The 16836-nt window shown below is 43.2% G+C and overlaps 2 protein-coding genes across 3 annotated transcripts; one reads left to right on the plus strand and one right to left on the minus strand.

The window, feature by feature from the left end:
* Positions 1-43: 43 nt before the first annotated feature.
* Positions 44-8157, minus strand: gpr180 (G protein-coupled receptor 180). Its single transcript, XM_036982630.1, has 9 exons — positions 7895-8157; positions 7200-7349; positions 6715-6915; positions 5871-6051; positions 5656-5705; positions 5387-5544; positions 4795-4986; positions 3656-3733; positions 44-3548 (listed from the first exon to the last, which is right to left on the minus strand). The coding sequence occupies exons 1-9, from the start codon at positions 8031-8033 to the stop codon at positions 3396-3398; spliced, it is 1302 nt and encodes a 433-aa protein (XP_036838525.1). The 5' UTR covers positions 8034-8157; the 3' UTR covers positions 44-3395.
* A 122-nt stretch (positions 8158-8279) lies between these two features.
* Positions 8280-16553, plus strand: LOC110527337 (dTDP-D-glucose 4,6-dehydratase). 2 transcript variants are annotated; one of them, XM_021608547.2, is made up of 12 exons: positions 8280-8698; positions 8857-8923; positions 9563-9631; positions 14166-14256; positions 14386-14528; positions 14822-14920; positions 15026-15085; positions 15317-15360; positions 15477-15642; positions 15757-15824; positions 15956-16053; positions 16153-16553. In XM_021608547.2, exons 1-12 carry the CDS (start codon positions 8652-8654, stop codon positions 16242-16244), a joined length of 1044 nt encoding a protein of 347 aa, XP_021464222.1. In that variant the 5' UTR covers positions 8280-8651; the 3' UTR covers positions 16245-16553. The 2 variants fall into 2 exon arrangements, with proteins under 2 accessions (XP_021464222.1, XP_021464223.1); XM_021608548.2 differs by having other exon boundaries at positions 8282-8698; positions 15769-15824.
* Positions 16554-16836: the final 283 nt, after the last annotated feature.

Here is a 16836-nt window from a genome sequence, read left to right on the forward strand (position 1 = left end):
CAGGGTGAAGGAGGGACCACAAAATGTGAAACGCTATCAAAAATGGTATAGAGAAGTAGTTTTTATTTTGACAATCCAAATTACAGCATTTTGAAAATACAAAATACATTGGCTTGTAGTTCAGCCCAAGTCAAATGGCAAAATACTCAGAATTCAAATAAGTATTTCAAATACATTAACAGAAACTGTCCATCTTTGCCTGTGGTTTCAGGCTGCCAGCTACTCTACTCTCTACCTGACCTAGATATAGAATACATAGAAACCCCCTTATCTAAAGGAACACTATTAAAAGAAGTCCCCTCTGTAATGGAATAGTACTGCCTGAATTGGTACTACTTTCTGTGGTAGAGTCAAAAAAGGTGCAAATGAATGTTACAGTATTAGCCCAAGCACGTTCCTGTTGTCAGACTATTTGCATAATACAAGAAAGGGAGTTAGTTAGTGGTGGTATTGCAGGAAAATAAGTCCTATGTGTATTCATCCCCCTCAGCCCACAGTGTCCTGGTGGGCCTGAGGTCAGAAATAGCCCAGTGGGTAACCAGTGTCCTGAAAAGACCCAAGATGGACGCCATGGTCTGGTCTGTAGGGAGCCACTGATGTGTGTAAACCAGCACAGGAGCACCTGGTTAAACAGCAGTATGGGACCGGTGTGGGAGTGAGCACTACTTTGCTCCTGGCCTAGTCCTCATTGTCACTAATAGCCCACCATTCTCAAATAGTTTTAATTCATATAAGGTTCAGTGCCATATAGGCTGTGTTTACACAGGCAGCCCAATTCTGATCCCCCCCACACACTAACTGGTCTTTTGACCAATCACATCAGATCTTTTCCAGATTGGTCAAAAGACAGATTAGTGAAAACATAACAGAATTGGGCTGCCTGTGTAAACACAGCCATCATAGTTCATGTTATGTTCTTGATCTTTTGCAACATGGAGGTAAAATGAGTGAAAGAAGAGCATACAGAAAACAAGGATTATAACCAGCTAACTAACAGTGACTCTGAAACCACCAAACCAGAAAACAGGCCAACAGGCAGGTAGTGGAGAAACATCAGTAACACGACTCTTCCCCTTTTCATTGTTTAGAAGTCTGGGGTTAGTTTAACCACATTCCACAACATGTTTCCACAACTTTGACTGTGTTGTGTAGGCTACTATTTATATTGGCCTATTTAGTGTCACATACTGGAATCCATAGCAGCCGGACCGAAAACAATGACCAACCAAAGATGATTATCTATCTGCAAGCAACTACCCAAATAAAGTGAGACTGACTTGGCTTAGCTCTGATGTTAGTGTTTGATATTAGCCTCTCAGATCCGTTTGAGGAAGTGGAGAGCCGTAAAACTGTTTGTGTACTCAAGGTGGAGCGTGGAGGTGGACATTTCGTGGTTTGTCCTTCAATGTTTGAATTATCCAGAATTATCATGCGTTTAGTTGTTGAATGTGAATGCAGGCAGTTTGAGCAAAGACACTGGTCACTTCTATGGTTTGAGTGTGCATTGGTTGAGAGTAGTCTACAGCAGTGTCTTTGCTAAAAAAAATAGACTGTTTCGTTGTTGCCCTTGACAAACACACCTCATTCAACTCATTGAGGGCTTGATGATTAGTTGACAAGTTGAATCAGGTGTGCTTGTCCAGGGTTACAATACAAATGTTCACCGTTGGGGATACTGGAGGACCAGGGTTGAGAAACGCTGGTCAACATAAGCTACTGTAACAGATCAAGAGAACTGCTGCCCCCTGCAGACATTTTCTTGTATTGCATTAACATTGATAAAGACTTATTTTACAAAAGTATACAGTAATGAATTTAAACAGTGTTATAAACATGCTTAATAGGAACATTACACAGTCACTGCTCTGTTGACCATTTTCCCCTCAATATCTCCGCATAACTTAACTATCAGACTGGTCATGTATGTCAATGTGAAACCCATCTTTTCATAGACAAACACAGGTACCTTCTCTACTAGCAAAGTGATTGTCTTCTCAGGCACTTACGACGATTGAGAAAGAAAATAAAGCTACATTTAAACATTGCACATGTCTAGCTCCAATGTCAGACAAAACAATACCAAGCGTTCATATTCAAGTATAATTCGATAAGTACACAACTAAAAATTATAATACGATTCTCACACATGCAACTAGCTGCAGTGTTGGAGTGCTGGGGATGACACAAAGATTCCATGAGTTCCATGTGATTTCTGTAATAGCCTCAGCACACCCTAAACCTGAAGCTCGCAGAAAGAACGATCAATTGACGACAATAGAATGAAACGGCAGTAAAACAGTGTGAAGTTAAGATCAGACTAAATTATTGGTTTGAGATTTACCACACTGAACATGGATCCATATCTCTATGGATCAACGGTATTTCAGTCCGCGCCTGGATATCTTTATCGGCAATGAATTTGACAATCGGTAACCTTTCGTTGTAATCTATTATAAACCTATTAAACATTTTGGGAGTCTTATACTCCGTCAGAAAATGAAAAAGAGACATCAAATCCAGCCCAAGTTTGACATTCAAAATAAAACGGTGAACCACAAGTTCACACATACATACTACAAATAAGACTAACATACAGGTAACTGCCAAAATAAAGAAAACACCAACATAAAGAGTCTTAATAAGGAGTTGTGCCACGAGGCAGAACAGCTTCAATGCACCTTGGCATAAATTCTGGAACTCTATTGGAGGGATGCGACATCATTCTTCCACGAGAAATTCCATCATTTGATGTTTTGTTGGTGGTGGTGGAAAACACTGTCCCCGGTTGAGATCTGGTGACTGAGACGGCCATATGGTTTACATAGTTTTCATACTCATCAAACCATTCAGTGACCACCCGTGCCCTGTGAATGGGGGCATTGTAATCCTGTAGGGCCACAGCCATGGCAGACAGCATTTTTATACGTGACCCTAAGCATGATGGGATGTGATTTGCTTAACCCAGGAGCCACACCTGTGTGGAAGCACCTGCTTTTAATATACTTTGGATCCCTCTTTTACTCAAGGGTTTCCATTATTTTGGCAGTTACCTGTGTCCACATCTGTGGTATACTAACAAATGAGTCTCATTTACATACATACTTTATGTGCGCTTAAACCCAGGTCTCACTCTCATCCTGTTTGGGAGGCTATTAAATAGGTGTGCTATCCAGCTACATGAGCAGGCCATCATTCCCCTTCTCTTCTATATTTGTGGGTGAACTTCCTACTTCTCTTCATCCCACCCTCCTCTTTCCTCACCCGTCTGTGGGGGAACCTTCGCCGTGAGTGAGCAGAGAGGAGTGGAAGTATTGTCCCTTTAACTGCAGGTGTCACAGTGTATCCCTTCGCCCTCGGCGTGTGTCACAGTGAAAGTGTTCCCCCTGCACGCGGGGTCAGTAGCGTCCCCGGCCCCCTCTGGACATGGTGAGGGGTAGTGAGACAGAGGAGAGAGAAGATACTTCCCAGTATAAGCTACGAGACAGGAAAAGCTGGTAGAGGATCACCACCGAGATAGCCTGGCATAGAATCACACCGATTGTCACAACCTAGAAACACAGACACACACAAACATCAACACCAAAAACCTTCCGAAAGAGTCAGTACAATATATATATATATATATATATATCTCTATAGAGTGTCATCCTCTCACCTTTTCTCTCTGATGCTCGTTGAAAACCACAGAGAGTAAGACCAGCACAGGGTGGCACAGGAACCAGATAAAACAACCCTGAGAAACAAACTAGTGAGACTGGAATAACCAATATTATAATGCAATGTAGATGGCACTATAAACACATGGAAAGGGTTACCAGCTATTCTGTGTTGTATTTCTACTAGAGGTCGACCGATTATGATTTTTCAACGCCGATACCGATTATTGGAGGACTATAGAAGCCGTTTCAGTTCCTTGCTCAGAACATGAGAACATATGAAAGCTGGTGGTTCCTTTTAACATGAGTCTTCAATATTCCCAGGTAAGAAGTTTTAGGTTGTAGTTATTATAGGAATTATAGGACTATTTCCTCTCTATACCATTTGTATTTCATTAACATTTGACTATTGGATGTTCTTATAGGCACTTTAGTACTGCCATTGTAACAGCATAGCTTCCATCCCTCTCCTCCCTGGACTCGAACCAGCAACACAACGACAATTAGCGCGCGCTAACTAGCTAGCCATTTCACTTCAGTTACACAAGCCTCATCTCGGGAGTTGATAGGCTTGAAGTCATAAACAGCGCAATGCTTGACGCACAATATAACGCATATACTTGTATGCTTGTATGCTCAGTCAGATTATATGCAACGCAGGACACGCTAGATAATATCTAGTAATATCATCAACCATGTGTAGTTAACTAGTGATTATGATTGATTGTTTTTTATAAGATAAGTTTAATGCTAGCTAGCAACTTACCTTGGCTTACTGCTTTTGCTTAACACTCCTTGTGGAGTGCAACGAGAGAGAGGCAGGTTGTTATTGCGTTGGACTAGTTAACTGTAACATTGGCTCCCCCGAGCTGACAAGGTGAAAATCTGTCCTTCTGCCCCTGAACAAGGCAGTTAACCCACTGTTCCTAGGCCGTCATTGAAAATAAGAATGTGTTCTTAACCGACTTGCCTAGTTAAATAAAGATTAAATAAAGGTGTTTTAAAAATATATATATATATTTTTTTTTTTAAATCGGCGCCCCAAAATACCGATTTCCGATTGTTATGAAAACTTGAAATCGGCCCTAATTAATCGGCCATTCTGATTAATCTGCCAACCTCTAATTTCTACACCTACCTTGGCGAAGCTGAGGTAGAAGTCTCTCTTGAGGGCGCTCCTCTCTGTGCTGATGATGGTGTAGAGCACGGAGGCCAGCAGCAAGGCCAGGATGATACGTAGAGATATGAGTAACAGACCCGCTATGCTGCGCTGGGCGTGGTAGCTGTGGTGCTCCGTCTCCTCATACTGCTCCCACAGCAGTAGCACCCCCTAGTGGTCCGGCAGTGACATACAGGGAGTCAGTTGAAAGGTATTTAGGTCATTGGTATTGAATGCGTTTTTATTGACTGATCCCAAAGGGGAAATTGAGAGTTAATAGGGGGTTACAGTATTGGTCAGGATAGGGGGTTACAGTATTGGTCAGGATAGGGGGTTACAGTATTGGTCAGGATAGGGTGTTACAGTATTGGTCAGGATAGGGTGTTACAGTATTGGTCAGGATAGGGTGTTACAGTATTGGTCAGGATAGGGGATGGTGTGAGCAAAGTAGAGGTTAGTGCGAGTAGTAGGCACTACTGTATCCATTGAGATGGAAGTTAGTGTGAGGGTCAGGGCTTAGTATTTTGGGGTAAGGGATTAAAGGTCATGGATAGGCTGATGAGGCTCTGACCTGTGTGACGACCCCTCCCATAGCGAGGGCTTTGGAAGCGGGGGAAGAGTCCCACTGGAGAGGTCTGCTCTGGGGCTTCCTGTTCTTGCTCAGGGTCCAGCCCACACACAGACTCAGCAGCATGTACAGCATGGACACCTGGGATACCATGTCACAGACTGCAGCATGGGAGAACAACAACAGGCAACAGTCAGCACAGTCACAAAGGAAGAACAAAAGACAATACGAAGAAAGAAGCAAGAGCGACAGAGTGAGAATATAACACTCACACTCAGCCAAGCTGCCCATGATAGGAATCCCCACTCCATCCCTGGCATACCTGTGGAACGAGAGCGACAGGTGTGTTTTTACACAACAAGACTGATATTCACTTATCCAAATATCCTGAAATACAGGATAATCCTGTAATACAGTAACTGATGTAAACCTGAACAGGGCTGCTGAAAGGTGACTGTAATAATGACTGGGACTGAGTCTCACTCACCTGGCCAGGTGGATGTAGTTGAAGAGGGCAGAGATCCCCTGTAGGGCCAAGGCTGTGGAGAGCACCTTCAGCACCGTTTGCATGGGCCCACCCTTTCTCAGGGCCATCCACAGAGGCTGAATGTAGATACAGGATGCCACAAAGTAGGCCAGGATCAGCAGACAGTAGAAACTATGCAGGCCTGGTAGGAGGGTGGGTCAAGTGGGTAGGGAGGAGGGTCGGGGTATAGGGAGGAGGAGGGCAGGGGGCCAGGGGTAGGTAGGAGGGTGGGTTAGGGGGGCAGTGGGAGGAAGGAGGGTGGGTCAGGGGGGAACGGAGAAGGTAGGAGGGTGGGGTAGGAAGGAGGGTGGTTCAGGGGGGCAGGTGTAGGTAGGAGGGTGGGTCGGGTAGGTAGGAGGGTGTGTCAGGGGTAGGAAGGAGGGTGGTTCAGGGGGGCAGGGGTAGGTAGGAGGGTGGGTCAGGGGTAGGAAGGAGGGTGTGTCAGGGGTAGGAAGGAGGGTGGGTCGGGGGGTAGGAAGGAGGGTGGGTCGTGGGGCAGGGAGGAGGGTGGGTTGGGGGGGCAGAGAGGAGGGTAGGTTAGGGGGGCAGGAAGGAGGGTAGGTTAGGGGGGCAGGGGGGAAGGAGGGGGGGGGGGGGGGGGTCAAGGGGACAGGAGTAGGAAGGAGGGAGAGGGGGGCAGGGGTAAGAAGCATTCAGTCAAGCATTCAGTACAGTCCTGTCTGGAGCCCTAGTCATATCTTAAATTTAGAAGTATAAAATTGTGTGTTATGACTAGCAGACACTTTCATCCAAAGAGATTTACAGTGCACCAAATGCATATATTAAAGTATGTGCATGTACTGACCTCCCTCCTCAGCGCTGAAGTGTTCCAGGGGGTTGCCTGCCGAGTCAGGGTTGAACAGCAGGATGGTGAAGGTCAGGTCCCCGTGGGCAGGGATGATGCCCCCCTCCCCACAGGTGTAGCGGTCTGCATACAGTGCCATCCAGGCCGTGGGGGAGTGAAGGTGGGGGATGCTCTGGTTGTGCTCCTCCTCACTCAGACGGACTGAGCAGAGAGAGGGAAACAACGTTAGGAGGGAGACAAGGCCTAGGCTTTCGCTCAGAGGGCTAATGTGGCCATAAGTCATGCAAACGACCAAAGGTTTGATAACCAGTTGGTTACATATGCAGATGCAACATACTGCAAGTACATTCAGAATATGTCCTGTAAATTATGGTATTTATGCCACTTTCCCAAATGCCTCTTGTTTATGAATGCATGTTTACTACGAGCCAGCGGGACATGAATGCAAACAACAATACATGTGACAGTCACAGAGACACACTCACTGGAGAGCTGTGCCTTGGAGAGGCGGTCGTGGCAGCTGAGGTTGTCGATGTCGAAGCCGTCCTCCGTCTCCGGGAAGAGCAGCAGTCTGGACTCCTTCTCCATGGCCAGGGTAGCATTCTCCAGCCTGCACACCACCAAACCCCTACCCACTGGGGAAGAGACAGACAGAGGGAGGGAGAGACAAGAGAGGGTGTGAGAGAAGAAGAGGTAGTGGAAGTAGAGGGGAGGAGAGAGAGAAAGAGGGAAGAGATCTGACAGGACACTAAATCCACCTTTCAGAGGATTTGGTTTCAATCGAACCTACAGAATATGCAGACCGTCTGTGATGAAGGAAGGCGCTCTATTGATTCGAATGAACTGCCTGGCAATCACATTTGGCAACATGTTGTACCTGAGCACAGAATGACATTGCCGATGCTCATGGGTCTAATGTAAGACTGAACCAACCTATTATTAAGACACTGCATAGGCCTATGTGATTTGATCTTTGAACCCAATAACACCATGCACGAGATTAGCACTTTCCAGACTAAGAACACATGTTCTGTTGTTTCCGTATGTACATTAGCATTGCAATTATAGCCTATATAAAACATCAAATAATAAAACGCATCACGTCATCTTGGTGCATGTGTACCCATCCACACAAGCCTCCCTCCAGAATTTGTCGCTAGCTTCAGACTGCTACACATACCGTTGTACATGAATTTTGTGATGTACTGTCCATTCTGCTCTCTGGCTGCATCGCTCTTGAAAACTCCCGACACAGTTTTTCCAAATGTAGCTGGAATGCATAGTAAGAAGGCTGTAAATGTGAACATTAACGGATACATTGTCTCCTAAAAGCGACGTATCAAATTAGATATAAAGAAGGTGATTTATTGTACGACAACAATGAATGATCTCGTCAAAAAGGGTGAGTTCCATCTGCACTGAAACGTTTGATTGATTTAGGTTTCACCTAATCATAAAAGGACGTCTACCCACGTCAAAGCTGCAAGCCAATCAGAGAGCGATAAAAGGGTGGGCACTAAAACGGCCCAACTCAACGCAGGCCTCTGATACGTGTCAACATTGCCATAAAGCGACAAAAGACTGTCGCAAAAGTTGCACATTACATTTTGCTGATGTTGGTTTCTACTGTATCAACTGCTTCTGACATGAACTGGTGACAACACAAACATCTGAGTAATGTAATCTAGCTGTTCGTTAACGTGTTGTCGATGTGCTTCGCTTTAGAATGGCCTCAATCACTTAAAATCAGTTCCCGCCTATAGTTTATGAGATTATCTCTCGTTTACTCAACAATAAGACACACTCCAGCACAGGTAAGCTAGTTAGCTAGCTAAGGTAGGCATAATTTATGTCACTAGGCAAGCGCCTTTGGGCTTCAATGAAAACTGAAGATCCAGGAGAAGAGTTGTGAGGAGACATCAACAGGTTGTGCGAGGATGGACTTTGTCAAAACGGTCCTGGTGACTGGAGGGGCAGGTTTCATGTAAGTAACAGTTAGCAAATCATCATAATGACAATCAGTATTGTTCTGACAAAGACTTAAACTACAGAAAACAAGCAAGTTGAATCTACAATGTATGTCAAATATGAGATTTCATTGCATACTATACATGTTTCATCTGTAACTCTTTCCCAATACAGTGGGTCCCATTTTGTCTGCTCCCTAGTCAACAGGCACCCAGATTGGCGTATCATCAACTTTGACAATGTGAGTAGGAGCTAAATGTGCTTTCCTGTCAGACAGATTCAAGCCCTGTTCAAGCTGGGGCCTCTTGTTCCCTTTGCCGCCAAGGTGCAACATAGACATGGAACACTGGTCACTTTAATAATGTTTACATTCTGTTTTACCCATTTCATATGTATATACTGTATTATAGTCAAGGTCTATCCTATTCAACTATTGCTGTACATAAACTATTCTATCCTACGTATTCTTCAGATATACTACATATTCTATCCATATACTGTCCATAATTACAGTAGTCCATCTGTCCATATATTTATACTTCGTACTCCGACATTGCTCGTCCTAATATTTCTATATTTCTTAATACCATTCTTCTACTTTTTCTAGACTTGTGTGTATTGTTAGATATTACTGCACTGTTGGAGCTAGGAACACAGGCATTTCGCTACACCCGCAATCACATCTGCAAAATATGTGTATGTGACCAATAAGATTTGATTTGACAACACATTTCACTGCACATATCCGGTGTATGTGGGGAAAAAAACTATGTGAAGCTTATTTCCCATACACCCTAACTACCACATTATGTGACTGCAGAATTCCAAGTTGTCATCATTTCCTGGGAGTGACTGTGTAACTTTTCCTGGTCCCGTACAGCTGGACTACTGTTCCAATCTCAGGAACCTGGAGTCTGTAGAGGAGAATGAGAACTACACCTTTATCAGGGTGAGAGAACTGCCAAGTCCTGCTGTTATGTAACATCACTGTGTATGGAGTGCCAGTGTCACGAGACAGGGATGTCCTCTCTCCCCTCCTGTTTGCACTGGCAATTGAACCTTTTGCAGAAATAATTAGACAGGACTCAAATGTAACAGGTATTGATAAACAGGAATATATACTAATTTGCCAACGATCTTCTGATATACCTGACTAATATTTTAAACTCAATGTCCCCCTTGTTCAAAATATACTCAAAAATCTCAGGATATGAAATTAACATTGAAAAAAACTGAAATAATGGCAATTATAAAAGTAATAACTCATGAACTACAGCAATCCTTTGTGGACCATAAAAAAGATGAAATACTTAGGATACTTAATAAGTGACAACAAACAACAAATATATAAAGTTAACTTTATCCCATTACTCAACAACATGAAAGCATATCTAATTAAATGGAACAATCTCACCATAAATCTTACAGTTAGATTAACCACTTTGGAATGGCATAGCTCCCAAAGTTTTATATTTTACTGAACAAAAATATGAACGCAACATGCAACAATTTCTAAGATTTTGCTGAGTTAGAGTTCATGTAAGGAAATCAGTCAATTGAAATTAATTCATTAGACCCGAATCTATGGATTTCACATGACTGGGAGTACAGATATGCATCTGTTGGTCACAGATGCCTTAAAAAAAAGGTAGGGGTGTGGATCAGAAAACCAGTTAGTATCTGGTGTGACCACCATTTGCCTCATGCAGCATGACACATCTTCACAAAGAGTTGATCAGGCTGTTGATTTTGGCCTGTGGAATGTTGAATCCATGTTCGAATCCAGGCTGTATCACATCTGACCGTGATTTGGGAGTCCCATAGGATGGCACACAATTGGCCCAGCGTCGTCCGGGTTTGGCTGGGGTAGGCCGTTATTGTACATAAGAATTTGTTCCTGACTGACTTGCCTAGTTAAATAAAGGTACAAATAAAATCAAAATGATCCTACTGAAATATGAGGTGATGGCGGCAGATGAATGGCACAATGGGCCTCAAGATCTTGTCATGGTATCTCTGTGCATTAAAATTTCCATTAATAAAATGCTATTGTGTTCGTTATTCGGAGTTTATGCCCATACCATAACCCCACCGCCACCCATGGAACACTCTGTTCACAACGTTGACATCAGCAAACCACTCACCCATACGACTCCATACATGTGGTCAGTAGTTGAGGCCAGTTGGACGTACTGACAAATTCTCTAAAACAACATTGGAGGCGGCTTACGGTAGAGAAATGAAAATTCAATTATCTGGCAACAGCTCTGGTGGACAGTCATGCAGTCAGCCTGCCAATTGCACTCTCCCTCAACATCTGTGGAATTGTGTTGTGTGACAAAACTGCACAATTTAGAGTGGCCTTTAATTGTCTCCAGCACAAGGTGCACCTGTGTAATGACATGCTGTTTAATCAGCTTCTTTATATGTCACACATGTCAGGTGGATTATCTTGGCAAAGGAGAAATGCTCACTAACAGGGATGTAAACAAATGTGTGCACAACATTCGAGAGAACATCTTTTTGTGGGTATGGATAATTTCTCTGATCTTTTATTTCAGCTCATGGAACATGGGACCAACATTTTACATACATATATTTTTGTTCTGTGTATTTTCAGTTATATACCAATTAACCCACCAAAGACATTATTTACAAATGTATACTCGGCCATAACACACTTCATATGGGCAATTACCACTGAATAAAAATGATAGTTTAACATCTTCCTAAGTCTGAGGGTGTTTTTTAACTTTCCAGATTTGGAATGGTATCAACTCGCCACCCAAGGCTTTTACTTGCAACATGTTATTAAGCACAGTAAAGAGGAACAATGGGTACATATTGAAGATGCGCATGCTCTTCCCCAGAATTTTCTTTACGTGTCTGTTTTCAAAGGATGGCGCTAAGAACATGAACAACTTCATAGTTAACAACACTAACACCATGGAAGAAAATGAAACTTATTCTACAAGAACCAATTTCACTCCTTCTGGAACAATCCTTGGATAGCTTTTCAGAGTTCACTGATAAATTGGCCCACATGGAAAATTGAAGGCATAGAAACCATAAATTACACGGGAATAGGAAATACAATTATTTCCATGACAGAATTAAAAATACATTTTGGACAGACCAATGTAGACAATTTCAAATAAATGCAACTTAAAGGTTTTATATCTCGAAATTTTGACCTGAAAGCTTTTGGACATCAGAGCAATGTTGAGGGAATCCTATTTGAGTCAGGAAAAGATACTCACTGCTCAAAAACATAAAGGGAACACTAAAATAACACATCCTAGATCTGAATGAATGAAATATTCTTATTAAATACTTTTTTCTTTACATAGTTGAATGTGCTGACAACAAAATCACACAAAAATGATCAATGGAAATCAAATTTATCAACCCATGGAGGTCTGGATTTGGAGTCACACTCAAAATTAAAGTGGAAAACCACACTACAGGCTGATCCAACTTTGATGTAATGTCCTTAAAACAAGTCAAAATGAGGCTCGGTAGTGTGTGTGGCCTCCACGTGCCTGTATGACCTCCCTACAACGCCTGGGCATGCTCCTGATGAGGTGGCGGATGGTCTCCTGAGGGATCTCCTCCCAGACCTGGACTAAAGCATCCGCCAACTCCTGGACAGTCTGTGGTGCAACGTGGCGTTGGTGGATGGAGCGAGACATGATGTCTCAGATGTGCTAAATTGGATTCAGGTCTGGGGAACGGGCGGGCCAGTCCATAGCATCAATGCCTTCCTCTTGCAGGAACTGCTGACACACTCCAGCCGCATTGTCTTGCATTAGGAGGAACCCAGGGCCAACCGCACCAGCATATGGTCTCACAAGAGGTCTGAGGATCTCATCTCGCTACCTAATGGCAGTCAGGCTACCTCTGGCGAGCACATGGAGGGCTGTGCGGCCCCCCAAAGAAATGCCACCCCACACCATGACTGACCCACCGCCAAACCGGTCATGCTGGAGGTTGTTGCAGGCAGCAGAACGTTCTCCACGGCGTCTCCAGACTCTGTCACGTCTGTCACATGTGCTCAGTGTGAACCTGCTTTCATCTGTGAAGGGCACAGGGCGCCAGTGGCGAATTTGCCAATCTTGGTGTTCTCTGGCAAATGCCAAACGTCCTGCACGGTGTTGGGCTGTAAGCACAACCCCCACCGGTGGACGTCGGACCCTCATACCACCCTCATGGAGTCTGTTTCTGACCGTTTGAGCAGACACATGCACATTTGTGGCCTGCTGGAGGTCACTTTGCAGGGCTCTGGCAGTGCTCCTCCTGCTCCTCCTTGCACAAAGGCGGAGGTAGCGGTCCTGCTGCTGGGTTGTTGCCCTCCTACAGCCTCCTCCACGTCTCCTGATGTACTGGCCTGTCTCCTGGTAGCGCCTCCATGCTCTTGACACTACACTGACAGACACAGCAAACCTTCTTGCCACAGCTCGCATTGATGTGCCATCCTGGATGAGCTGCACTACCTGAGCCACTTGTGTGGGTTGTAGACTCCGTCTCATGCTACCACTAGAGTGAAAGCACCGCCAGCATTCAAAAGTGACCAAAACATCAGCCAGGAAGCATAGGAACTGAGAAGTGGTCTGTAGAACCACTCCTTTATTGGGGGTGTCTTGCTAATTTCTTATAATTTCCCCTTGTTGTCTATTCCATTTGCACAACAGCATGTGAAATGTATTGTCAATCAGTGTTGCTTCCTAAGTGGACAGTTTGATTTCACAGAAGTGTGATTGACTTGGAGTTACATTGTGTTGTTTAAGTGTTCCCTTTATTTTTTTGAGCAGTGTATATACAAAACCTTGCACAAAAAAAGCCTAATGAACTAACAATGTCTTAGAAAAACATAATGAACAAAATTACAGTTAATGACAATATATGCTTAATCCAGTATAAACTAATGTATACAATGTATTATACAAGACAAAATTCACAAATTCTACAGCACAACGGCAGAGTTGTGTCTTAAGTGTAAAACTAACAATGACTCAGTAATTCATGCCTTCTGGGAGTGCTATTGTTCAAAAGTTATGGGTGGAGTTGGAAAGATAGTTGTCAGAAGTTGTACAATGTAAGTTTACTTTTAATCCGTCTTTCTGCATATTTCAAGACATGGCATATAGGGGTGTGGTCAGATACCGAATGGGTTGGGCAATTATATTGAATAAAATATTACTTAAATACTGGCAGTATAATGATACTCCAACGGTAAGAGAATGAAAGAATCAAATGCTTTATTATTTAAACATTGAAAAAAAATCTGTCTAGGACAGAAACACAAGAAGACAATTTGAAGTCATACGGGGCAGAGTCTTAAAAGCGATACAAGCAACATATTGTGTGGTTATTGTTTTTGTCTGTGTATGTTTGTGTTTATTGTAAAAAAATATATATTTTTAAAAAATCATAAAGACTGTTAGCTTGAATATGTGTCATGGTTTGTCCCTTTTCTTTAACAGGGGGATATATGCAATCCACGCTTGGTAAACCACATCTTTGCAACAGAAAGCATCGACATCGTCTTTCACTTTGCGGCTCAAACACATGTTGGTAAGAAATGACGTTTTACTATTTAGATTGTGTTGTTACCATGCAAAAACAATCAAAGGCATTGTTGACAACACTCAGTGACCCATAGAGCAAGACATTCATCCATATGTTTCTTTGCCCCTTTTTCAGAGACGTCCTTCGTATGGCCGTCCAGATACCACATGGTGAACGTGGAGGGGACAAGGGTGCTACTGAAAGAAGCTTTTGAGGCCAAGGTGGAGAAGTTTATTTACATTAGTACAGATGAGGTGTATGGAGAGAGTCTGTATAAGGTCAGTCCACTCATATCATTTTCACTGTTATCCTGATGTAAATATAACTTTTTGTAAGGTGTATGGAGAGAGTCTGTATAAGGTCAGTCCACTCAACTTGTTGTAAGGTGTATGGAGAGAGTCTGTATAAGGTCAGTCCACTCAACTTGTTGTAAGGTGTATGCCACATTTACATTTGAACTCCCAAGTTTTTGGGTGCCACTTCTCCACTTCTTTTGCCACTTTTTAAGGTTCTTTGTCTGCAGTACTGTCAGTCCCCGGTGTAAAAAATGGTATTTTTTACCCCCATGCAGGAATTAGATGAAACCAGCCCAAGAAGACCCAACAACCCATACTCTGTGTCTAAAGCAGCTGCTGAGTGTCTTGTATTGTCCTACAGGGAGAGACACAAGGTAGTAAATACCGTCACCAGACATACCACAGTTATAACCACGTTTTTCTGTGAGGAATGTACACATTTGTATTATTTTGTATTAATATTTGGCTTTTTCTTTCAGTTTCCTGTTATAATAACAAGGAGCAATAATGTATATGGACCCAGACAGTACTTGGAGAAGGTCAATATAGTATCTATATTCTATATCAGTGGTTCCCAACCTTTTCCATTACTGTACCACCAACTGAATTTAGCTCTGCCCGGAGTACCCTCTAGTGTGCATTTTACCAGTAACCCTATGGTTTCATGAGTCTTCTCAAGTACCCCAGGTTGTGAACCACAGTTCTATATATTTCTGTTGTGTGTCTGGTCTTTTAAGATGTCTCAACAAATGTTTTTTTTTTACCCCCAGGTCATTCCAAAATTCGTGTCCTTCCTTCAGCTGAACAAAAAATGGTAAATACTTCAACTTTAAGAGAGCACTGACATCATCCCAGACTGGGGGCATCTTTTACTTCATATGTTATTGTTTCAAATAAAGCCTACATATCCCATGCTCCTCTCTGCCACAGTACCATCCAAGGGACCAGCCCCCAATCTCGCCACTTCCTGTACGTGGATGATGCCGTTGAAGCATTCCACACCATCCTGGAGAGGGGGACGGTGGGAGAAACCTACAACATCGGGACCGACTTCGAGATATCCATCATTCAACTAGCCAGAGAACTTATCAAGATGGTAGGAAACCCATCATTCAACTAGCCAGATAATTTATCAAGATGGTGGATGAAGTGTGTGTCTGGTCACTCTGTAGTCCTCTTTACTGAGCCACTGAAAAACATCTGCTAATAGTGTGTGTTACAGGTCAGGCATGTACCTGATGCAGAACTGGACGACTGGCTGGAGTTTGTGCCTGACCGGTGAGTGAAGTATAAGGGGATCACATTAAACACTTTGAGCATGTCTTTGCCATGGAAACCAGTGTGAGAAAGGAAAGCTGTGTGATTGGCTCCTAAGACACTGACATTGTTGAACCTCTCACCCACCCAAGGCCAGTGGTTGACCTGAGGTACCCTGTGAACTGTGAGAAGCTGTGGAGGCTGGGCTGGAAGCCTGCAGTGTCATGGGCAGAGGGTATCAGAAGGACAGGTACATGAACACATTACTCTATGGATTCCTTAGATTGACTTTCATATATTTTAGCACAAGGGGGGAATCTCTAAAGTATCCTCTCCATTTGTTTTTCAGTCAAATGGTACCAAGAGAATCCAGACTTCTGGCCAGATGTCAAACCAGAAGACCAACCAATTACCTTTGAGCCCGATACCAGAGACCAATAAGCACATAGATCCTCTTCCTGTATTCGTGGTCACCAACCCTGTTCCTGGAGAGCTACAGGGTGTGCTGACTTTTGTTCCAGCCCTGTATTAACACATCTGGTTCAATTGATTAATCTTACTTAGGGTTGTTGACCTCCACTAGTCAAACCAGCATCTCAATCACTGTGGGTGTGCAAAGGAACACTTATTTTTGTAAATGTTTTACTAATGAAGGTGGAATGGAATATACAGTGCCTTGCGAAAGTATTCGGCCCCCTTGAACTTTGCGACCTTTTGCCACATTTCAGGCTTCAAACATAAAGATATAAAACTGTATTTTTTTGTGAAGAATCAACAACAAGTGGGACACAATCATGAAGTGGAACGACATTTATTGGATATTTCAAACTTTTTTAACAAATCAAAAACTGAAAAATTGGGCATGCAAAATTATTCAGCCCCCTTAAGTTAATACTTTGTAGCGCAACCTTTTGCTGCGATTACAGCTGTAAGTCGCTTGGGGTATGTCTCTATCAGTTTTGCACATCGAGAGACTGACATTTTTTCCCATTCCTCCTTGCAAAACAGCTCGAGCTCAGTGAGGTTGGATGGA

This window comes from Oncorhynchus mykiss, chromosome 7 (genome assembly GCF_013265735.2).
Source record: "Oncorhynchus mykiss isolate Arlee chromosome 7, USDA_OmykA_1.1, whole genome shotgun sequence".
In the NCBI taxonomy this organism is placed as follows: domain Eukaryota; kingdom Metazoa; phylum Chordata; class Actinopteri; order Salmoniformes; family Salmonidae; genus Oncorhynchus; species Oncorhynchus mykiss.